The sequence below is a fragment of the Felis catus genome, chromosome B4 (assembly GCF_018350175.1).
Source record: "Felis catus isolate Fca126 chromosome B4, F.catus_Fca126_mat1.0, whole genome shotgun sequence".
Lineage (NCBI taxonomy): Eukaryota > Metazoa > Chordata > Mammalia > Carnivora > Felidae > Felis > Felis catus.
Window position 1 is genome coordinate 89,486,444 of NC_058374.1, and position 25,556 is coordinate 89,511,999.

At 40.1% G+C, this 25,556-nt stretch overlaps 1 protein-coding gene across 7 annotated transcripts in view; it reads left to right on the forward strand.

Moving 5' to 3' along the window:
- SRGAP1 (SLIT-ROBO Rho GTPase activating protein 1) overlaps window positions 1-25,556 on the forward strand; it is a 289,170-nt gene that overhangs the window by 235,964 nt on the left and 27,650 nt on the right. For 5 of the 7 annotated variants that reach the window (XM_011284066.4, XM_045062018.1, XM_045062021.1 and 2 more), the window contains exons 11-16: window positions 695-722; window positions 6,482-6,584; window positions 10,309-10,369; window positions 10,897-10,974; window positions 12,980-13,114; window positions 25,447-25,552. In XM_011284066.4, coding sequence (XP_011282368.1) covers window positions 695-722; window positions 6,482-6,584; window positions 10,309-10,369; window positions 10,897-10,974; window positions 12,980-13,114; window positions 25,447-25,552 — 511 coding nt within the window. Of the gene's footprint in view, window positions 1-694; window positions 723-6,481; window positions 6,585-7,155; window positions 7,190-10,308; window positions 10,370-10,896; window positions 10,975-12,979; window positions 13,115-25,446; window positions 25,553-25,556 lie in introns of those variants that run through there. The other 2 variants (XM_011284067.4, XR_006600825.1) reach the window with 2 other exon arrangements.

The following is a 25,556-nucleotide window of genomic DNA, read 5'->3' on the forward strand; positions in this document are numbered from 1 at the left end:
ATTCACACTTGGAGTTAGCACAGATTGTAGAAGCACTACAAAAATACAGATCCGATGTTTAAATCGAGTCAGGAAGCCAGAATAGAGAAGAAGAGCCTCATGTTTCACATGACAGGGAACTCTGTGAGATGCTATTAGTGTATAGGTTGTAGAATGTAGCATAATATAATATCTTTGTACTTAGTATCTGCAAATGTCATTTCTGATTATAAAATGCAGCTTCGCACCTGACGGTGTAATATAGAAAGAACCCCAACTTAAAGAAAATTGAGTTTTCCCAACCCTATTTGACCACCTCCTTTTCCCCAGGTATCAATCACGACACAGGAAATAACTAACATTCGAATCTTGGGTGTGTTTTATTTGGGTATTTCATCGTTAAACTTACACTGAAGATCCAACAGCTATTTCATGTTTTCTAAATAATAAATAAATAAATAAATACCCTTGCCTCAAATTGCCAAGTGAAACATATTTTTCTAATCTATAGGATTTATTAAATTTTAGGTATAGATTTTATGAAATACTGTGTTGACTTTACTTGTCTATCATATGCTATCCTAATGCTTTCCACCATAAAATTTGTAATTATTATAAACTCAGCATCTTAAAATAAGGGACAAGTGATTCAAAAGATTACCAAATGCATTCCACTGATTCCATTCAATTTACTTATTTTAATTTTTTTCTGCAGGTCATAAAGCTGAATATATGACTACAAGGTAGGCAAATGTTTCATCATAACTCATTGTGTCTCACCTTTTTTTTTTTCCTTTACAACAAGCAACCGTTTCAGCACTGTGAGAATGAACATACTTTGCCAATGAACAAGGAAGATCATTTTGATTCGACCAAACGTAGTAACATGACATGTTTGGGGTTCTCACAAAACCAAATTTGCTCTGGCCGATCGGAGGGTTTCCCAGTGTGATTGTAAGACTCCTTAAGAAAGACCTAAATCAGATGGGTTTGGTTTATTTAATCCAAAACACTTTAAGTTTCTGGAAATAGTCTGATTTGAGAATTCAAGAAGCAACATTATGTACACATCTAGTGTGTTAGCAAATGAAAAGCATGATGAGTTACTTTTTGCTCCTACTTTTCCTTATGTCCTATAAAACTTAGAACTCTACTGAATACTCAGGATTTTAGCTTCTTACCCCTTTCACTTAAAAAATGAAAATTTAATACTATAGCTGTGTTGCACATTTTTTTCTTTCTTTCCCCCCCCCCCCCTTTTTTTTCATTCATGAAGGGATTTTGAAGCCACTGCTGAGAAAAGCCTTTTTGGAAGCAGATTCTGATCTGGGTTGGGGACAATGTGCAACTTTTATTTTTCTGTGCCAGCATTTGTATAACAGCCAGAAATTATTCTAATTGGCGTATCTAGACTTTGTACTCTTGAAGCTGAGTTCTCTTTAAGGTGAGCAGAATTTAGAACCCTGGGAGGGTGTGGGGGGGGGCAGTAATTGGCAAGTTGATTTTCAAGGCTCTGTATGTTTCTACTGGGCAATTTATTCAAAAGGAAGCTTCTCTTCTTGGTGAACCAACTAGGAAGATACAGCTAGTGACTTGTCTGAACTTCACAAAAATACTGAGGTTTTTTTTCTTCCTTGCGTCAGTGACAAAGAGGAATGTTATTTCTGCAGTTTATGGAGCTTTTTTCATATATATTATCTCTTTGTACTATCAACTGTTTTACCTGTTGTCTCTATGTTATAAGAAATGTAAGGCTCTTCAAAAAAAGATTTTTTAGGGGTGCCTGGATGGCTCATTCCGTTAAGCCTCTGAGTCTTGATATCAGCTCAGGTCTTGATCTCACAGTTCTTGGGATCCAGCCCCACATTGGGATCTGTTCTGGCAGCATGGAGCCTGCTTGGGATTCTCTGTCTGTGTCTCTGTCTATAAATGAATGAATGAATGAATGAATGAATGAATGAATGAATGAATGAAGTAAATAAATGTTTTTTTAATATAGTTTATTGTCAACTTGGTTTCCATACAACACCCAATGCTCATCCTAACAAGTGTCTTCCTCAGTGCCCATCACCTACTTTCCCCTCTCCCCCACCTCCCATCAACCTTCAGTTCTCTGTATTTAAGAGTGTCTTATAGTTTGCCTTCCTCCCTCTGTAACTTTTTTACCCCCTTCCCCTCCCCGATGGTCTTCTGTTAAGTTTGTCAGGATCCACATATGAGTGAAAACATGGTGGTATCTGTCCTTCTCTGATTTATTCCACTTAGGATAATACCGTCCAGTTCCATCCACATTGCAGCAAATGGCCAGATTTCATTCTTTCTCATTGCCAAGTAGTATTCCATTGTATACATAAACCATATCTTCTTTATCCATTCATCCATTGATGGACATGTAGGCTCTTTCCATAATTTGGTTATTGTTGAAAGCACTGCTTATAAACATTGGGGTACATGTGCCCCTATGCATCAGCACTCCTGTATCCCTTGGTTAAATTCCTAGCAGTGCTATTGCTGGGTCATAGGTTATATCTATTTTTAATATTTTGAGGAACCTCCACGCTGTTTTCCAGAGCAGCTGCACCAGTGTGCATTCCCACCAACAGTGCAAGAGGGTTTCCGTTTCTCCACATCCTCGCCAGCATCTATAGTTTCCTGGTTTGTTCATTTTAGCCAATCTGACCGGCGTGAGGTAGTATCTCAGTGTGACTTTGATTAATATTTCCCTGATGAGGAGTGACGTTGAGCATTGTTTCATGTGTCTGTTGTTCATCTGGATGTCTTTTTTGGAGAAGTGTCTATTCATGTCTTTTGCCCATTTCTTTAGTGGATTATTTGGTTTTTTTAGGTGTGGAGTTTGGTGACTTCTTTATAGATTTTAGGTACTAGCCTTTTATCCAGTATGTCATTTGCAAATATCTTTTCCCATTCTATTGGTTGCTTTTTAGTTTTGTTGATTGTTTCCTTTGCAGTGCAGAAGCTTTTTATCTTCATGAGGTCCCAATAGTTCATTTTTGCTTTTAATTCCCTTGCCTTTGGAGATGTGTCGAGTAAGAAATTGCTGTGGCTGAGGTCACAGAGGTTGTTTCCTACTTTCTCCTCTGGTGTTTTGATGGTTTCCTGCCTCACATTCAGGTCTTTCATCCATTTTGAGTTTATTTTTGTGAATGGTGTAAGAAAGTGGTCTAGTTTCATTCTTCTGCATGTTGCTTCCAGTTCTCCCAGCACCATTTGCTAAAGAGACTGTCTTTTTTCCAGTGAATACACTTTCCTGCTTTGTCAAAGATTGGTTGGCCATACATTTGTGGGTCCAATTCTGGGTTCTCTGTTCTATTCCATTGGTCCGTGTGTCTGTTTTTGTGCCAATACCATACTGTCTTGATGATTACAGCTTTGTAGAAGAGGCTAAAGTCTGGGATTGTGATGCCTCCTGCTTTGGTTTTCTTCTTCAATATTACTTTGGCTATTCGGGGCCTTTTGTGTTTTGTGTTTATGGAGTTTTTTACATATATATTATCTCTTTGTACTATCAACTCTTTTACCTGTTGTCTCTATGTTATAAGTAATGTAAGGCACTTCACAAAAAGATGTTTTAGGGGCACCTGGGTGGTTCAGTCGATTAAGCCTCTGACTGTAGATTTCAGCTCAGGTTTTGATCTCATGGTTCATGGGATCAAGCCGTGAATCAGGCTCTGTTCTGGCAGCATGGAGCCTGCTTGGAATTACCTCCCTCCCTCTTTCTCTCTCTCTCTCTCTCTCTCTCTCTCTCTCTCTCTCTCTCTCTCTGTAAATAAATAAATAAGCTTTTAAAAAACACTTAAATTTTTTTTTAAATGTGAAGAAATGCAAATATATCAATTTGCATTGAGAACTGTCATTGCCAAACAGACTAGATACGTACATTAACCTCACTCGTGCTTTCTCTCATTCACGTGGGCATCCTCCATAGGAGGCCAGATTAAGGAAGCTATGTGGTAGGCACCAAACCAGAACTGGTTAGATAATCCAAATGTTGAATGGCCTGGTCCTGATTCTCTTCACCTGATGTGTACATGGTGAAGCAGAGCCATCGTGTGCCGGCTTCCTGATGAGCCACGTTGCCACAGAAGTTACTTTGAGAAGCCCTCGGGCAGTTTGTTTTCATCTCAGGTTTCTCACAACAGTAGTGTCTTCACATTTGCCTCATAACTGAGAATCATCAAGAGAGGCCATCTTCAGGCCTGTGGGAGACAACTCAAAAGACATGTCTTCATTTGCCCCAACCAGGAGCCACTCTTCGTGTCTCAGTCATGCAGGAATGACTGTCTAGCCCTACAAGGGGGCTTTGGTTCGAGCTACAAGATTTGCTTGTCCTATGAATCTGCGACCAAACAGAATGAGCCTGTGCTCTTACCCCTTCAGTGTCATCAGCTGCTCCAGATATTACCAAATGTGCATCTCTGTTGGACCCTGTAGTAACCATTTTTTCCAGTTTCAGTAGTTGATGCTCTGATATCTCGGGGCCTTGCTCACCTTGGAGGAACTGCCACTCCCAAGGTTAGCCAATTCGTAGGAATAGTAAAGGTGGTGCTTGCACGTCTGCCTTTTGTATGCCGAGCCGACTCGTCCAGACCCGTAACCCCAACCGCATCCTTTACGGGGCTTTCACATTCAGGGTGACTCTTCCCCTTCCCTAGTGACAGCCAGGTGCCAGACAACTGTTCCCCAGAGCCCGCCAAACTTATTCAAACTAGCCAGTCCTAACCCGTTTACCCTGCCTTGCCCTTTCCTTCCCGTGGAAACCTATACCATTGCACGTACTTCCTCTCACTCCCTCTGCCTCCTCACTGACTGCAGTGCTTCCCCACGGAGCCCACCCCACCCCACTCCATGTAGTAGCATGGCCCCCTCCTCTTGGGAAGTGTGGGAAACACACTATCTTTTCAGTAACCGTTAACCTCTGATCTGTTGGCCTCACCACACCGGAATAAAAATAGTCCATATTTAAAACACTTGTAAAATAATGAAAAGAGTGGATGAAACCAGGCACATAAGGTTAAGCTCCTTGATGGGTAGTTGTTTTGGTTTTTATGCCTACGTGATGCTTTCCCCCACGAATGACACAATTCAGTGTGCAGATGAGATTTCAGAAGAGCCAACTGGGGCAGGACATGACGTGCTGCCTGATAGAAGTTTCCATATTTGTTTCTAGACACTTGCAAAGACTCCTTGTAACCTGTCAAGCACTTGGGGCTTCAGGTGCTGCTTGCTGCACACCCCATCAGTCCTCTGAGCCCGCCTGCTAGTCGAGTCTTAGAATTTGGCCGTGGAAGGCTGTCAAATTTGCTCCCCTACCTCTCTCTTTTTTTTTTATATGAAATTTATTGTCAAATTGGTTTCCATACAACACCCAGTGCGCATCTTTTTTTTTTTTTTTTTAATGAAATTTATACCCCTACCTCTCTTGATAGATTGGTGTAATGTCTTACAAATCTACTCAGGCTTCCTTATATTCTTAGGATTTTGTTTCTAAACTGGCCTTTCTGAACTTTAATGAACCAAAAAGGTAATTCTTCCCAGACAGTTGGCAGCATAATGAAGGACTTGACCTGATTTTCAGGTGTGATGTACACCCTCATCTAAGCCTTCCAATTAGGGAGTTAAAATAGGAATGTCTGAAGAAAATTCTTGGGACTATTTTTCCCTGTATTCCATTCAGCACAGCTGAAGAAGCTGAGTCAGGCACTTCTGGCTCTCTTTGCTCTTAAGGAAGAGGAACAGAAGAAGTTCCCTGTCTGCACTACAGGGCAAGACGAGGCAGGGTCTAAATATAGCATGCAGAACACTGCATGTGTGTATGTTAGAGACCCTAACTTAGCCACCAAGGCAAACAGACTGGAGATGGAGAGAGTCCAGAACAGAATGAGGGGTGCATCCTAATGCTCTACAAATATTTAAGTGATGAGACAGTTTGTTATAAAGAACTAATAATTCATATGAGCCTCTATCTCCTGCCCTAAAGAGCATTAAAACCAAACTCATTTTTTCACTTGTGACTCCGTTGATAGTTAACTTTTGCATAAACTAAAACCCCATTAATATCTGAGGAATATTGAAAAGATGCGATATTTTAGTTGTAAGTAAAAATAATTATATTTACTTTCTCATACTGGGATTTGTCAAGAGCCCCAATTTTTATGACTCATTGTGTCTTCTGTGTGACCCGTAAGCAAGTGGAGTTTGTAACACTTGGCCAGATAGCTCACAATTCCATTTTTAAACAATCTAGCAAACAAATATCAAATACAGCATATAAGAAAAGAGTACTCTGAATGAATAGTTTGTATGGCTTTTGATCACATAAGTAAAAGTAAGTAAATGGGAAATGGGAAGAACTGTTTTCCCCATGGGTAGGGGTGGGGAGGGAACACAAGAATTCCTGTTTTGTAATTTTGATGTCACCTGTGGGGGTTTCATTCATTGTTTGATTTCTGCCATGCTCAGTAATTATATTCCCTTCCCTTAGGCCTCCAAATGTTCCCCCTAAGCCCCAGAAACACAGGAAGTCCAGACCCCGCTCACAGTATAATGCTAAGTTGTTTAATGGGGATTTGGAAACATTCGTCAAGGTACTGGCACCAGCCGTTTGGGTGGCTGATCTCCACGCTTCTTGCCTATAATGGTCTCAGCCTCTCGTAAGAAGAGGCAGGTCATTATGTCCAAGTCTGTCCTGGGGCTCTTTGCTTTCCCAGAAAAATCAATATAATATTTCCTGAAGTCAGAGAGGAAAGAATATTTGGTTTGAGTGCCTTCAGAAGAGGAAATAAATGTGGGTAGTATTATGCTGGCAAAAGAGAAAGCCCTCTTTATTTAAAAAAAAAAAAAAGCCATAATTTGTGCAAAAAGGAAAAGAGCTACCTGATAAAATATTTTGGTCTTGTGTGTTTTTAATTTAATTTATTTAAATTCGACTTAGTTAACAGACAGTGTAAAATATTTACTCGCACAAATTAGATGGCACAAAATATATTTTTAAAGTACATTGTTAGGGTAGCTCTGAACAGCAAGAGTCTTGATTTCCCATGACTTGAGGAATTCATTATATTGGATAAATTGTAAGACCCTGTGGTCTAGATCTTGTATCTCTGCTGTGTTTACTCTGTCTTCTTTTTCATCCTGTATTTCTGATAATGCTTCTAGCCGAGGACGAAGGAACTCGCACGCGAGACATCAGGTATAGTGCAAAGGGAGGCGAGGGCACAGCCTCTTTTGCTCTTGGTATCATTTTCAAACCATCATCATGCTTGGCTTTAATTAGATTTTTAAGGTCTTTAAAAGAACAATGTTTGCAGTTGGAAATTAGGTTTAAAAACAGGCTTCACTCTTTATAGATTCCTACCTATTTACTATCAAAAGGGATTACAGAAATCAAACACTGATTGAGGAAGAATTGTCTTCTCTAGCAAAACTGGATAAATAGTCTTTACATTACATACTTGTCAGTTGTACCAAATTCAAGTCAAGGGCTCTTGTTAAGGCAAACCAGTGTTAAATACCAAATGCACAGCAATACTGGATTGTGGACCCTCATGGAAATTAGACAAAAAAGAGAAGAGCTTTCTTTTTCGTGGCTAACTTTTTATGACAGTTTCAGAAGACTAAACTTACGTAGGAAACTACATCATTACTAACCTCCCCGATAATATGTTACAGATGGCTTAGTTTCTTTAAGACAGATCTTGTATCAAATATGTGCACTAATGGCTAAAAAGTGTGTGTGCATATGGCATGTACACATGGACAGATACATACATACATACACACACGTACACACAGAGATTAGAAACCTCTGGCTGCCTTAAAACTGAGCCCTTCACCTTGGCATTGAGAAGCCACCGGACAACCTAAATCACAATCACAAACCCACTGCCATAAGCCTCCAAAGAGCCTCATTGGCTCTAATTTAATATAAAATTCTTGTCAAACTTGATTAGCTAGTTTCCCGCCCGTGGCCTGTAAGCGGGGGCAAATGACTTGGAGAGAAGGGCAGATGAGATGAGAGCACTGAGATGTGCAGAGGAAGGATAGAGGAAAGCTCAAAGAGACAAGTGTGTGATCCCATGGCACTGGATAACACAGTCCAAGAATGACTGCTTAAGGTGATAGGACAACTCCCGTTACATTTTTAAAGAGATTTTTTATTAAGAACAGTTCATAGAACCCGAATTTAGGTACTAAAGAAAGAGCAAACCATCTATTATGGGAAATTCACTTCTGTGAGCCCCTCGGTGTCCCAGATGGCATGTAAACAATCTTAGGTCTTAGCAGTAAAACAATGGATACAGAGATCTCCGTGCTTCTGGGACTTGCTCGATCAGTTGACGTCCCCACAATACCACCGTGAGACAACAAGAGCAAACCACTTTTCCTTTTTCCCATGGGAAAATTGAGGCACAAAGGGATTTATTTGAATGATAGATGGAGCACAGCCCATTGCTTCACTTCTTATAAAATATTTTCTACCAACACGTTTGGCATCCATGAAATTAAATTAATACACACAGTTATTTTTTGACCACAAAATTCATTATATCAGAATAGAATACAGATGATCAGCACAAGATTAGCAATTACCTGAGTAAATGTGAAGGTGGAAATATTTTTGAACCATATAAAAACTTAAGACATTTTATGGAGAACTCTCTTTGTGCAAACATTTTTCTTTTAATAACATTTTGGTCTTTGTTTATGCTTTTAATACTAAGTTCAGCAGAGGTGCAAACTAATGTTCTCCTTTTATCACTTGCCTTTAAATATTTGTTGTTCTTCCAGAGTACAGTGTTAAATGAATTGTTCATATAAGGGTTACTTCCCTTAAAGCACACATATCTTAAAAGAAAAATCCCCTCACATATTCAGTAAGTTTTGATGTAATTACATTGCTATTCTTGAGCCAACTAGTCACACTAAAAAGAGTTTTTATCCTTAAGGACCTTCTCTAAGAAATTAATAGAGTTTACATCCCTAAAACAATTTAACTAATGAGAGAAACTTAATGCAGGCTCCAGAAGTAATTGAAGCATTAACTGGTTTACAGACTGATTAGATGGTCTTAAAACCTAAAATAAAACTATTCCTCGAGAAGTGTGTTACCCATTTTAGGAATAATAGTTTAAATTGCTCAGCTGCATTGTCCCCAAGCCTTCCCCTTTTGCTTAATTGGAAAGGTTAGTGGGTTCTGAATTGTTCTAATGTATTAAGACAACCAAATTCTTCTAGTGTTTCAGAATAAAATTCCTCATGAATTAGTACCTGATGTCTGCTAATCATTTCGAATCTCCATGTTTCCTATAAAGATCTAATTCGTAAAAGAGCATAGTCTTTAAAAGTACACAGAAAATAACTCCACAGCCCGTAACCTTCTTTAACTACATGGAGTGCATGGCATTGATACATGTTTAACTGTGACCTCAGCAGCTCCTTGATCTCCTCTGTCATCCTGTACATGTTTTTAAAAAGTTCCAGGGTTCACATTTGTTCACTGACTGTAGAGTGAAGAATGCACTGACTGGATTACAAGAAGTGGGGAAAGAAGGCCAAAAAACTGTCCCTTCCTAAGAAAGCAAGATTTAATGGGATGTGCATTTGTGCAGTTTTTTCATAATCCTTAAAACATGTAAAAATAACGATGAAAAATCGATGAGTAAGTTCTGATGCAGACCAAATAAATATATGACACATTATAATTATCTATAAAGCAATCCTCATATCCTGCATCTGGAAACATATAAGCTTTTTTTTTTTTTTTTTTTTTTTTTTAAATAACTGTTGTCATCCAAATGGTGGTGTACTCTCAGGGATGTCACAGAGAGGATCCCAAAATGGCTGAATGTTTGTGTTTGGTGACCAAGATGGCCGTAAGATGGCCACCTAAGATAGTCCTAAGATGCTAAGGTTAGAATACAGAGAGTTGTTCTTAGGTCCATTAGATTAATTACTTCTAATAACCTTTTTAAAAAATGAATGATTCACATATTCACTTTGATGTGTGAGCCTAAATATAAGGAAAAGAGATGAATTAGCACTGACATCTCCAGATACAACAGAGTAGATTGAAACAGAATTACCTTAAATGCATTTAATTTGGTTTGCTCCAGAACTGAAATCTACCTTTGGTTAAATATAATTTGATTTTTGGCCTTTGTTGAATATTTTAGAGGGAGATGTATTTGGAAATGATCATCTAAAAAGAGTAAAAATCACTCTTTAAGTAGGGTCAAACTGCGAGCTTTATTACTGTGTGTGATTTATGCCTCTCTTTTGTGGTTAAGTGGTTTCCATCTCTTTACCCAGGACTCAGGACAGATTATCCCCCTCATTGTGGAAAGCTGTATTCGGTTCATCAATCTCTATGGTAAGCCCTAAACTATGGAATTCTTTTTTTTTTTTTTTTAAGGTTTATTTAAGTGATCTCTACACCCAATGTGGGGCTCAACCTTACAACCCCCAGGTTAAGAGTCACATGCTCCATCAACTGAGCCAGCCAAGCACCTCTGAAATTCTTATTTAAAAAAAAATAATCAGGGGCGCCTGGGTGGCTCAGTCGGTTAAGCGTCCAACTTCAGCTCAGGTCACGATCTCACGGTCCGTGAGTTCGAGCCCCGCGTCGGGCTCTGGGCTGATGGCTCAGAGCCTGGAGCCTGCTTCCGATTCTGTGTCTCCCTCTCTCTCTGCCCCTCCCCCGTTCATGCTGTGTCTCTCTCTCTCTCAAAAATAAATAAAAGTTAAAAAAAATTTTTTTTTAATAAAAAATAAAAAAAAATAACCAGTGGAAATATTTCAGTGAATGTGCTTTCCGTTAAACATTTGATTACTGGGGAAAGGGGAACCTGGAGGCTATGATGGAAATTTTTCATCCCCTTCCTCTTCTTTTCTCTTTAGGTCTTCAGCATCAGGGGATTTTCAGAGTGTCTGGTTCCCAGGTGGAAGTCAATGATATTAAAAATTCATTTGAGAGAGGTAATTGCCTGTGTATACCTACAAAGAAACCATGTTAAAAAGCCATCATTTGCCGCAGAGTGAAGTGGCATGCTCATTCTACGTATCTCCGGAACCTCTCATTTCATTTTGGATGTTGAGATAGGAAGCTATTTGGAATAGAGGAGAAATGAAGCCAAAATCATAAAATTTTGTAATCAAGTATACAAAAACATATGAGCTTTATATCCCAGTTTAGGACTGGCATTGATAATCCTCAGCATGTGTCAAAGGTGGCACGTGAGAGGGTTCTAGAAGAATAGCCCGATAGCCCTGGGCCTACTTGGCAGGCGTTGGAGGTGACTCATCCCATCTACATGTCTGTGTCCTTTGTCAGAAATGCTTTCCTCCCTCTTATTACCACCCCCAGACTCCTTCCCTGTGACCTTACGTTTGTTCATAATTGGCTTCAAATAAATCCTACTGAACTGTTAATCCACACATTATAATTAGCAAAGCCGTAGACGTTAGTGTTAGGCAGACCCAGAATCAAATCAGACTCTTTGATTTACTAATCATTTGATTTTGGTCAAGCTACTCATCTCTTCTTTAGGTCTCAGGTTCCTCATCTGCAAGATTCCAACTTGGTGTGGGGATGTGGTATAATCACTGCAAATGCCTAACTCGTTAGTGATGGCTCTTAGTTACTGATGCTCCCCAATTATGATGATTTGTGTCCTTGGACTCCTGGGTAAATCTGTACCTTCCTTCATCTGTTTGAAAGTCAGGCTGAACATGCAGAGTGGGGGGTATCATGGCCTGGAGACAGGGCTTCTCTCTCTCTCAGTCTCATTTGCTTTGTCACAGAGCCCTTGAAAGTTTGAAATCTTGGTGGAAGAGATCAACTTGTCTCCAGATTGTCTTTTCTGTTTTAAGTTCTCTGATACGATGTGTGGAGCAGAACAGCCTTCTCTGTCAGCAGCCACATGCTCCCAGTCTCTTCTATGAACCATGTTCAGCATAAGCTGAAGTGTCTAAAGCGTCACTTTCTGTGCCAGTTAACACAGGCAAAATGCTTTATTATTTTTCCTTGGAAATCCCCCTGGTATTTTGTTACTTGTTTGTGATCTCTTTGGGTGAGGCTTTCTCTCTGTGGGAAAGAAAAAAAAATGGTGAATTTGTGTTCAATCATTTCCCAGAGAAAAAGGAATCCCAGGTCCCTGAAAATAAACTGCCCCAAGAGGCCAAAAAGAAAAAAGAAAAAAAAAAAAAAGTTAAAACGCAGTGTACAATTTTTGTGAACTTCAGAACAGACCTGTGAATAAAAAATGGAGCTTGACTTAAGGCTGCATGTTATGTTGAGCTTCTCAAGAATTTTATCTCAGTTTAATTCTCAGGGACGTGGAATAGCCAGGCCAGTTATGTAAATTTTAAAACTGCTTACCATAAAGAATGATATAATTTCATATTTGGGATATATTTTTTAAATTTGTACTTTTTATACAAATCCCTCGGTACTAGTAAGGGTACATTTTCAAATTCCTCTATCTGATTTCAGAATCTCCCACTGCTGAAGGCAGCTTTCAAATGTGCCGTGAACAGCACCGTGCCACTGGGAAATGTTTATATAATTGTAGGCATTCACAATTAGGCACATCCTATAATATTTCTGATATTGTATCTATATTGTGTCTTTTTCCAGTAGGATAAAAAACACAGAGTGTAGTATTTGAATTCATGTCAAGCTAAGATTAGATTTTAACTATAAGTCCCACAATATTTTATTTTAAGATATGGGTAACTTGTAAGGGATTATTTGGTAGCCTGAGATTTTTTAAAAAGCTTTATTTTAACCAACTATTTTTAGGTTAATCATGGGTTGGGATATCTAAACCAATTAGTTTAATTTTAGTACTATATAATCTTTCATAAAGTGAAATTAAAAGATACATGTATATATAGAAACATGTGTGAGTACAGAAATATATCTTTATTCAGAGGAAGAAAAAGAAGCACTGTGCATGTAACTGATTTTTTTTTTATATAGGTGAAAACCCTTTGGCTGATGACCAGAGTAACCATGATATTAACTCCGTGGCTGGCGTTCTGAAGCTGTATTTCCGTGGGCTGGAAAACCCCCTCTTTCCTAAGGAAAGATTCAACGATCTGATTTCTTGTATCAGTAAGTGGATTTTTTTTTTTAAGTCTTTTCGCACCAGAATTGTTTCACTCACCAATTTCCTGGAAAGGCAGCGGCCCCTCTCCGCGTATCCTCCCCTAACCACTACCCCTTGACCACCAGATTTTTGAGACCGTTTGTTTTCTTTCTGGATACGATGTGAGTCATCCTCCAGCTGTGGCCTCGCCCTGAGCTGAGTGGGTTTTGCTCCCGAACACCCACCCGCAAGTTCCATAGAGCCCAAGAGCGTCCCACTTAGTGACTGGAATAAAGCAGAAAGGCAGGTGCCAACCGACAGCTAAGGGAGAGGGGGAAGTTGTAACATGGAATGTAACTTCTTTTTGGCTCTTGGTTCTTGGTTTTCTCCACCAATCTTAAGAGTGGAGTAATTTACCCATCTTGGAACATTACATCGAGAACTAAAGTAAAATGAGATAAATGACCATCAGTACAGTGCAGACACCAGGTGGTAATTATCTGTCCATGGGCATCCCCAGCTAATAGGCGAAGGTGCTGTGGGACTATGAATGATGTATCACACAACTGAGAATCATCAGCAGGTAAACAGCATTACTGTGTTACTCGGGCGGCAGAGGCGGGGTTGGGGGGGTGGGTTGACACTACAGGAAAGGTGAAAATAATGATGCCCGGAATTAGGTGTTAACCATACCGAGTTCTGTACATCTAAAAATGCATGTGGGGGCACCTGGGTGGCTCAGTCGGTTAAGCGGCCGACTTCGGCTCAGGTCATGATCTCGTGGTCCGTGAGTTCGAGCTCCGCGTCGGGCTCTGTGCTGACAGCTCGGAGCCTGGAGCCTGTTTCAGATTCTGTGTCTCCCTCTCTCTGACCCTCCCCATTCATGCTCTGTCTCTCCCTGTCTCAAAAATAAAATGTTAAAAAAAAATTAAATAAAAATAAAACGGCATGTGGCTTTTAATGTTTATCTCTTTTTGAGAGAGTGTGTGTGAGTGGAGAAGGAGCAGAGAGAGAGGGAGGATCCAAAGATGGGGGGCTTGAACTCATGAAACATGAGATCGTGACCTGAGCCGAAGTTGGAGGCTTAACCAACTGAGCCACCCAGGCGCCCCACAGGATGACTTTTTAAAGCCCCAGTTCCCAGGCAAGGGTCTAGAGCTGATTCAAATCCCACAGTGAGGGACTGCATAAGAATCAAGCTTGCCTCGGGGCGCCTGGGGTGGGGGGCTCAGTTAAACGTCCAACTCTTGGTTTGGCCTCAGGTCATGATCTCACAGTTCGTAGTTCAAGTTCAAGCCCCGCATCTGGGCTGTCAGCACAGAGGCTGCTTGGGATTCTCCTTCTCCCTCTCTCTCTCTGCCCCTCCCCTCCTCATGCGTGTGCTCGCTCGCTCTCTCTCTCTCTCAAAATTAATTAATTAAAAAAAAAATCAAGAAACCTTCTTACCCCACCTGCCCAACCCACCCTTTAGTTCGCCCCCCAGTCCTCAAGTCCTCCTACCATCAGAAACTCTCCCAGCTCATCCCTCCTTCCCCACTCCAGTGCCAGTGACTTGGCTTCCACTGGGACTGCTGGTAACAGTCTGCCAAGTGGAGTCAGTCCCTACTTCCAGATCCTGCCAACTCTTCCCTCCTACCCACCCCCTCCCCGTGTCATTCTGTCCTTCACACCGTGGCTAGACCCCACAGAGCAGATTTGGTCGTATTGTTGCCACCAGTCTCGTTTAAAACCTCTTTCAATATTTCCCACCAGAAGATGAGCTCCTTGGTGTGACCATTTCATAGAACCGAGTCATTTCTCTATCTGGTCTCTTTCTGCTTGTCCACACTTCCCTCTGCCACCCCTGGGCTGTGTACTTCATTTATCAACAGCAGCACGCCGCAAGCTGCAGCATTCCGGGCCATCGCCCATCTCCGTGCCTTTGCCCACGCCGTGTGGTCTACTGTCCCTGGTAGCCATGTGACATCTGCTTGAAGGATTGCTGGCCCGGCACCCTTTCAGCATGTCGTCGTTCCCATAACCCCTCGCAGAGTTAGTCCCTGTCTCCTCTACTAACGTTCCACTGTGTACATAGGTCTGTCGTTTTTCTTAATGCCCCACATTAGAGTTTTTAACCCCTCCTTCTCTGTGCTACAGAGAGAATTCAGGGAAGAGGTTAAGAATGTAGGCTTTCAACTCAAATAGCCTGGGTTCAAATTGCTCACCAGCTATGTGACCTTAGGCAAGTTTCTTAAGCTCTCTGCATCCCAGATTCATGAGCTATAAAATAGGGAGAATAAGGGTGCCTGGGTGGCTCAGTCAGTTGAGCGTCTAACTCCTGATTTCAGCTCAGGTCACGATCTCACCATATGTGAGATCGAGCCCCGTGTCAGACTCTGTGCTGACGGTGCGAAGCCTGCTTGGGATTCTCTCTCTGCTCCTCCCCAACTTGTGTGCTCGCGCTCTCTCTCTCTCTCTCAAAATAAGTAAACATTTCACAAAAATAAAACAGGGAGAACAGCAGACCACATATCACAGGGCTGAGAAGTAAATGAGCTTATCCATGTGAGATACCAGGAGGAGTGCCTAGCAAAGAGTATGTTCACTGAAATGCCTACAGTGAGCTGCACGGGCCTGCGAGGTCTTGACAGATTATTCAGTTTTGTAGCCCTAATGCTTGGCATCATTAATTCCAGGTACACAGTAAGTACATCACTCATAGTCGTTGAATGCCACCAAAATTTCACCGGAATTCTTTTGTCGGCATTCAAGCCTAAAATCCTGGCTCTTGTTGAGGATGAACTCACCAGGCGTAATTCTGTCTCCACCCCCACCTCACACAGCCTGATGTCTTGTGTGGGGTTCAGAACTGTGCCTTGTGTGTCCATTCCAAGGCCCTTACATAGCCTGAGTCACCACAGTAGGCCTATGACCCAGCTGGAAAGAACTGAAAAGGAGGTGTCACACTTCTGGAATTCTCCTTTGGCCTTGTTCAGAGACTTTCCTAATATCCTAGCCAGAAAGTTAAATCTGGAAAAATAATGAGCACTCTACAAGGCTCAGTGGTTTTCTAGGTACATACATCTTATCAACATACATGTTTACATGCACCAGTGGGATAAAGTGCGTTGGACTGCCCTGTCAGTTAGTGTTGTAAAATCACTTCATACTTTCATTGAACAAAAAATATTGTGGTTATGAAAATCTGAACTGGGGCACCTGGGTGGCTCAGTCAGTTAAGCATCCAACTTCAGCTCAGGTCATGATCTCATGGTTTGTGGGTTCAAGCCCCGCGTTGGGCTCTGTGCTGACAGCTCAAAATCTGGAGCCTGCTTTGGATTCTATGTCTCCCTCTTTCTCTGCCCTTCTCTCTCTCTCTCTCAAAAATAAACATAAAAGAAAAAAAAAAAAAGGCAGGAGTCCTGGGTTTGAAGGTTGCTAAGGACGCTAGAGAGTAGCGATGCTGGTTAGTTACAGATTTAACTGTGCTAGTCATTTAGGTAGTACTGTCAATGTTGCTTACTGTTAGTGCTAGAGTTACAAAGTTGCATAGGTATTGAGCAGTGTGTCCCAACCCTACTTTTCCCCAGAAGTCCTGTTATTTTTAGTGCACATTTTTGCAGAATAGGAGGTTTTTCAAGAACGTACAGTGGCACTGTTTATAACAACCCCTTTTCTTCCAACATCTAATCTCTTAAAAAGGAGAGGATTTCTAGCTATTATTGATTTATCTCTAGGCAAGCATTTTTCTCATACCAGTGTGACCCTGATGTATATACCATGTTTTTTTCTGGATTTTCAATCAATTCTTTGAGAGTGGTATAATATGTCATTCACCATTATATCCTTTCACTGACATTACAGTTTTTGATCATCTGAACCATTGATTAATTGCCTGCAGTGTGCAAAACTTTCTAGGGATTCAAAGACTTGATTTTTGCATTCAAGAGGTTTAAAAAAGTAGTAAGAGAGCTAAGGTATTTACAAATAAATGCAATCTAAGTTAGTATGTAATAGAAGCACAGAGAGAGAGAGATCTCATGTAGATTGTTTATATCCGTGTCATCTCCTGGCATTGCTATAATTGGACTGATTTTTCCTACTAAAGTAATTTCATGTGGTATTTACTTTGTATAGAAAAATCTTCACTTTTCATCTTTTTTAAGAGTTTACATAGCTGTCTGGTTACCTACTACTTTTTGCTTATTTTTTGGAGAATTTGGGGGAAGATTTTTTTTTTTAATTTTTTTTTCAACGTTTTTATTTATTTTTGGGACAGAGAGAGACAGAGCATGAACGGGGGAGGGGCAGAGAGAGAGGGAGACACAGAATCGGAAACAGGCTCCAGGCTCTGAGCCATCAGCCCAGAGCCCGACGTGGGGCTCGAACTCGCGGACCGCGAGATCGTGACCTGGCTGAAGTCGGACACTTAACCGACTGCGCCACCCAGGCGCCCCAAGATTTTTTTTTTTAATGGTGAGTTGTTATTGTGCCATTTCCATGTCCGTAAATACTACATTCCTTGGAAGCTTGCAAATATACGCGGTAAAAGAAAATTGGCATTAGCACGCATGCACGCGCTTTTTTTAATGTGCACTATTCATTCCCCAATTCGCTGCATATTTCTTTTTAAAAATTACTTACCTGAATGAACACCTGGTAGACTCCAGTGCAATATAATTTGAAGTGACATACTTGGTAGTGTCTCAGTTTCTCACCGAGGATTGTTTTTGTTTGTTTGTTTTTTAAACCACGCACTTTGTGAATGGTTTTGTAAATGCTCCAGAGTGTGCCCACACATTCTGGGCAGCTCCTAGAATGGCCATAAACCATGGCCTTGAGATTCCCTAGGGCAGAAGTCCACAGGACTTGCCCTACAAGAGCTATTCAAGCAATTTGTGGTCTTTCCTGGCTGCCTCGGAGCTGGGAAACCAAAGGACACATTTGCACTTCATTTTACGTTATGTGTTGTTATCCAGGTGACTCCTTGAGCATGAGGAAACCTTTTTAAGGGGGTCTTTTACCTACCACAATACCACCATGTAGTCTTTGAGACTACTTGACAAGTACACAAAAAGCGTGTGAAACAAAATATTGTCCCACGTAATGCCACTACTCAGAGACTCAATGGTATGTACACATTTTCTTGCATTTCCTTCTGCTCTTTCTGTATTCGTGGGCACATACAACTTTTTTTTTTTTTAAGCCAAAGTGGAACTGAATGATCCATTCTGTTCATAGTCAACCTTCTTTTTGACTCTTTTATTTTTTAAACGCTTATTTATTTTTGAGAGAGTGTGTGTGTGCAAGGCAGGGGAGAGGCAGAGAGAGAGGGAGACAGAGAATCTAAAGCAGGCTCTGAGCTGTCAGCACAGAGACCGACATGGGGCTCGAACACACAATCCATGAGATCATGACCTGAGCTGAAGTCAGACGTGTAACCAACCAAGCTATCCAAACACCCCTTAACTCTTTTATCATACATAATTTCACCTATAAAGCTATAAAAAGATGCAGAAAATTATAATGAACTCCAGTATAAATAATCACCCAACTTGAACAGTTTTCATTTCTTGAACAAAATTATCCCACCTCTACCCCTTCCATCATCCCTCTGACATTACATCACTTCCTCTGTGTGCATGAATATCTGGGAGGTGAACACTCTTCTCTTTTTTTTTTTAAATATAGCATAGCCATAATACCATTATCATACCTTCAAAAAATAACAGTAATTTTTAAAAATCATCAAATAACCAGCCAGTACATTTTTAAAATAACTGTATTATGCAATTAATATGTGATCACTGTAGAAAAATTAGAAAATAATCTAGGAAAATAAACCAGCTGTGACTCCTCTACATATAGATAATGTAAACCTTTTTGGTATGTTCCCAGTTTTTTTCCTATACGTATACCTATGTACTTTTTTTTTAAGTTTTTTATACCTATCTACTTAAAAAAAAATTTTTTTAACGTTTATTTATTTTTGAGACAGAGAGAGACAGAGCATGAATGGGGGAGGGTCAGAGAGAGGGAGACACAGAATCCAAAACAGGCTCCAGGCTCTGAGCTGTCCGCACAGAGCCTGACGCGGGGCTCGAACTCATGGACCGTGAGATCATGACCCGAGCCGAAGTCGGCCGCTTAACTGACTGAGCCACCCAGGCGCCCCACCTATCTACTTTTAAAAGCAGCTTACTGAGATACAATTCTCATACCATACAATTCCTTCATTAAGGTGTACAAATCAATGTTTTTTAGTATATTCACAGGATTATACAACCATAACCACAATTTTAAAACATATTTATGACTCTGAAAAGAAACCAGAATTAGCAAACATACCCCATTTACTCATTCCACCCCCAGGACCAGAAAACCATGAATCTACCCTGCTATAAACGTACCTATTCTGGCTATTTCATATATAAATGGAATTATACAATCTACGGTCTTTGGTGATGGGTTTCATATACCTAGCGATGTTTTCGAGGTTCACCCATGTTGTAGCATGTATCAGCACTTTATGTTATCACCAAATACAATCGTCCATTGTATGGATATACCACAGACTTTTAATAAAAGGGGATCATACTAAATGACTGCTAATGGATGTGAGATTTCTTTTTGAGATGATGAAAATGTTCTAAAACGGACTGAGATCATGATTGACGAACTATGAATATACTAAAAACCATTGAACTGTATACCTTGCATATATGAATTATACATGAATTATATCTCAATATATCTACTTAAAAATGGTACTATATCATTTGCTCTTTAAAAGCCATTTTTCAAATTTAATGATGTTATTAACGTTTTCCTGTGTCAGTAGGTATTTTACAAAGTAAGATTTTAGTGACCATATAATGGCTTTTATTTAACACATCCTAGTTTTAGAAATTTAGGTTGTTTCCAGTGATTTTGCAATTAAACAAAATACTATGATGAGCCTTTTAGTACATAAATCTATTTGCCCATTTCTAATTGTTTCATGGAAAAAAATCTCTTGTTTTGCCTTCCTGGTTCTCCAGTGTGTGTTTTTGTTGCTGAAAATTCTTTCAGCTTTGTAGCATACGTGATGGTTTCTGTCTGAATTCTAAATTTCTGTTTGATGCCTTATTAGGGGTTCCTTTTACCCTTAAAAATACGGAACAGGCTTAGTATCTGAACTGAATAAGTGAAGCTTCCTAATCTAAGACGGTTTCTTTACTAACCTTGATAATTCAGCAGGAGGAGAAACATTATGTATTTATTTATTTCTACAGTTGTTGCTATTTAGGAGAGAACGTTATGGTTTAATTCACAGAACTCAATCTATTAATGATTAATTAGGAAGATTTGCAAGCATTTCGTTTCTCACCCAGAAGAGCAGCCAGTAACTCATCTCAAGGCTAGGCTAAGATTCATCTAAATGTACTAGAACATCTCTCTGTTTTTCTCTTTCGCTTTCATTCACACACATACACTATTACGTGCACACAATTGATTGGTACCTTGACAATTTTCAGGACCTGACAGTGAACCTAAAAATGGCATTGGGCTGGGAATTTCACCTTGAATACTGCCTGTTGAGCTGTGGAGCCCAGAAATATTTGTGTTCCTGCTCTTCAATAAACCATTTCTGAATATGGCCGTTAATTTCCTTCCCTCTTGTCTTACTTGGGGATAAGCTTGCATCTTGCGATTTATTACTTGTTTTCTGACAAACAAATACTTTTGCACATAGCGCACTGATGTGCTGGTATGTTCAAAGTAATGGCCATTTGAGCTTTTTGCCATCTTGTCAAGTAACTTGTGTTTTGTGGTGAGTTTTTCACACACATTTACACAGAGCTGTCAAACCCCCATGCTGTGAAGTTGGGATGCTGACATGGGAACCGTGCATTGCCAGGAAAAGAACATAAATAAGCCTAGGGAGCTCTGAGCCTGTGACCAAGATTGGACGAATGCCACTTTCACCTAATTACATGAGATTCCGAATTGTGGAAACAAAGACCAGCTTAAGAGAGACCCACACGAAATACTGGTTTTCCTTTCTGACAACTCTTCTGAGGGGACGAAAAGATCCGTCTTTTCACGCAGCAGAAAACGGTGAGAGATCATGAGTCGCTGCGCTCAGAGCCAGCTGGGAATGCACATTAATCAGAGCGTCCGCAGCAACCATAAATTTCGACCTGCTAACTGGACTCGGGAGAGTAAATGAGTCATTTGTGCCAGAGCGAGACTCCTGTAGGATGTGTGCCGTAGGCCTGTTGAGCAACCAGCCAGGTTGTATCTGAGTCCTGCTCACAATCATCACGCTCCGAGGCCTTTGGGACAGATAGATTTGCTGCCACTTCAGGGAGGCCAGTGATTCCGCTTTGCTTTGATTTACGTTTCCTGTAGTTGCAGAGAACGTACGCCTGCCTCCCGTGATCTTATCCGGCCTTTTTGGTGTCACTTTTTTACATGCCTGTAGCTTCTCTCTCCTGAAATCCTTCGTTTGCATCTCATGGTGCCCTCCCCCCCCCCCGATCTATTTTGTTAATTGTGGTAAAATATACATAGCACAAAATGTACCATCTTCTCCGTTTGAAGCATACGGTTCGGTCGTATTAAATACATGTTCCGCAGCCATCACCACCGTCCATCTCCAGAACTTTTTCATCCTCCCGAACTGAAGCTCTATACCCAGAAAGCAGTAACTACCCCGCTCCTCCCCCCCCCCCGCCCCCCCAGCCCCTGACAACCACTGTTCTACCTTCTGTCTCTGTGAATCTGACTATTCCAGGTACCTTATGTAAGTAGGACCCTACAGTCTTTGTCTTTTTGTGTCTGGCTTATTTCACTTAAGTTGTCTTCAAGGTTCATCCATGTTGTATCAGAATGTCATTTCTTTTTTTAAGGCTGAGTAATGGTTCGTTGTGTATATGTACCACATTTGTTGGTCCAGTAATCCATCAGTGAACATTTGGGTTATTTCTGCCTCTTGGCTATTATGAATAATGCTGCTGTGAGATTGGTATCTAAATACCTGTTCTGTGGAACTGTGGAATTGCTGAATTATACACCTGAAACTAATATTACACTGTATGGTAACTAACTGGCATGTAAATAACAACTTCTTTAAAAATTAACAAATTAAAAGAAAATTAACCACTCAATGAACAAATACCTGTTTCCCCAGATGTGGTTGTTTTTTTGTTTTTTTGTTTTTTTAATAAATTTCAAAACTACCTTTAAAGGGTAGGGGAACTAACTTTAGAACTGAGAGGTAGAAACCAGAGGATCGTGAATTAAAATTAAGCCTCTTGGAAGTAATTGCCTGTGTCCTCTTCCAGCCTGAAAACAACTTGCCCCCTATGGGATTTGGCAAAGATTAAAGAATAATACATTAAGAATAGTTCCTTTCATTGGGAATGCAAGCTGGTGCAGCCACTCTGGAAAGCAGTATGGAAGTTCCTCAAAAAACTAAAAATAGAATTACCCTCCGACCGAGCAATTGCACTACTAGGCATTTATCCACGGGATACAGGTGTGCTGTTTTGAAGGGACAAGTGCACCCACATGTTTATGGCAGCACTATCAACAATAGCCAAGGTATGGAAAGAGCCCAAATGTGCATCCAGGGATGAATGGATAAAGAAAATGTGGTATATATATACAATGGAGTATTACTCGGCAATCAAAAAGAATGAAATCTTGCCATTTGCAACTACGTGGATGGAACTGGAGGGTATTATGCTAAGTGAAATTAGTCGGAGAAAGACAAAAATCATATGGCTTCACTCATATGAGGACTTTAAGAGACAAAACAGATGAACATAAGGGAAGGGAAACAAAAATAATATAAAAACAGGGAGGGGGACAAAACAGAAGAGACTCATAATTATGGAGAACAAACTGAGGGTTACTTGGAGGGGTTGTGGGAGGGGGGATGGGCTAAATGGGTAAGGGGCACTAAGGAGTCTACTCCTGAAATCACTGTTGCACTAGATGCTAACTAATTTGGATGTAAATTTAAAAAAAAAATTTTTTAAGAAAAAAAATAGTTCTTTCACATTCTTCCTTTTTTTGCCTCTAAGACCCCAAAACTAGCTCTCCCTGACAGTTGACCTTAACCTTATACTGAGGATTAGCCTAGAGAATCAGTAGACTTAACTCTTGAAACAACCCAGATCCTCAGTAAACAATGGCAGAAGTGTTTGTTGTTGTTTGTTTTTAATAATAACCATTATATGGCTGGAAAAGAGTGGACGGTATTGCCAGTCAGAAGACCATTAACAGAATAAGTCATCATTTCAATTTATAATTTGCATAAATAAGTTAAACTTTGTAACTGTTTGGTTTGAGGCATGAATCGAAAGTCATTTATGCATACAATTTTTTAAGGACCTGAGAATAAGTGCTAGGAAATCTCAATATTTAGTTTTAAGATTAGGTCATAAGTGATTTCAAGTCAAGGTTGAGAACCACTGGTTTTAAAGGAATTGGAATGGGAAACTGAATTAGGAAAGTATTATCATGGTCCCAGTTAGAAATAATGAAGACTTGAGTTAGGAAATCAGCAGTGAGATATCCAGAGATAGAAGCAGCAGAACTTATGTCCCACAGAAAATTGAAAAATGAAGTGAAAATACCACCTTCCTAGAAGGGATGGTCCTGACCTCAAGACCAGACACGTTTGCCATTGAAGAGAACCAAGTAGAGGGTCAACCACATTTGTGGGTGGGAGAAGGTCAAAGGTCAAAAACCTAGTAGAAGGAGAGTCTTTTGGCTATCGTGTCAGAAATTAAGGCCTGAAAAAAAAAACAGCCTGACATTTTTGAGTAGGATATGTGAATACCTCAAGCGTAATTAAGAGTAAATGTAGTAATATGAAATTAGAGTAAACTTCAAAAATGTTTCTGAAATATTCCTTGAGATATTTTTCTCATGGGTGCCTGGCTGGCTCTGTTGGTAGAGATTGTGATGCTTGATCTTGGGGTCTTGAGTTCAAGCCCCACTTTGGGCATAGAGTGTACTTAATTTAAAAAATAAAAAATAAATATTTTTCTCAAACATATGCTTATTGGATGTGTTCAAAGTTGTACTTTATAAAGAGGCACCTGGCTCAGTTGGTGGTGTGTACAGCTCTTGATCTCAGGGTTGTGGGTTCGAGCCCCACATTAGGTATAGAGATGACTTAAAAACAAAATCTTAAAAAAATATATTGTACTTTAAAGTACGTCGAAATCCAAGAAAGACAACCAGACTTAAACAGAAAATGGGTTTTAGTCCCAGCTCCACCCTTCCAGCCAGGTAACCTGGGGTAAGCCACTTACCCAGTTCTCATTTTCCTAATCCATTAAGTGGGGATGACATTACATGGCTTACCTACTCCCTAGTATTGTCATCTGCATTAAACTGGATAACAAATGTGACAATGTAAAATACAGACCATTATGAAAATTCTGGATTATTAGTATTGTTTTGCTGCTGTTCACAAGCACTTTAGTATTAAGAAGCTTTAGGCAATTTGTATTCCTAGTAAAGAGGTATATAATAATACTGGGAAGTCCCAGGTACCTCTGTCTTCAGGGAGCTCTCTCAGGGAAAACAGGATAAGGAAATAAAAAACTGTAAACACCATGGTATGAGTTCTGTGAGAGCCAGAATGAAACCACTAATGTATTTTTTTTCTATTTATTTTTAAGATTTTATTTTAAGATTTAATATAAAATGTAATTTTAAGTAATCTCTACACCTAACATGAGGCTCGAACTCACAACCCTGAGATTAAGAGTTGCACATTCTACCAACTAAGCCAGCTGGTCACCCCTCAAATCACTAACGTATTTCTAATGCCTAACTCAGTACCTGAAACCTAGTAGGCTCTGCTAAAATAAATGTTTGAAAAACTGATGACGTATTATAACACAAGGTAAAAAGTCATATCATTAAAATACTACAATAATTTTGAGGAAGGAGAGATTCAAAGCCTGGTACATTGCCTGAATCATAGTAATAGACAAATAAATATAGGATGAATTATTAAATCATAAGGGAGATAATCCCCAAAAGCTACTTTAGTTGACATGAAGCAAAAAGGAGTTGAAACCATATCAGATGCAAAATCTAGAAATAACAGCAAGTGAAAAATTATTTTTAAACCTAGAAGACGCTAAGTTGCTCGAGACCATGGAAATCAGAAAAAACAGTGATGGGTCAAAGAAGACACTCAGAAATGGTGTTACACCCAAGCTGATCATGGATTCACTGTCTTGATTACAGTTACGTCCCACCTAGGGCCAAAGGATTGCTTATGGTCGGATATGAAATTTGGTACTCAGTGTTCTACTTTAAATGTAGCAGATGAAAGGATCCTGACCATGTTCTCTTCTGTCTGTAGGAATAGATAATCTCTATGAGAGGGCGCTTCACATCCGCAAACTCCTCCTGACCTTGCCTAGGTCCGTCCTTATCGTGATGAGGTACCTCTTTGCCTTCCTCAATCAGTAA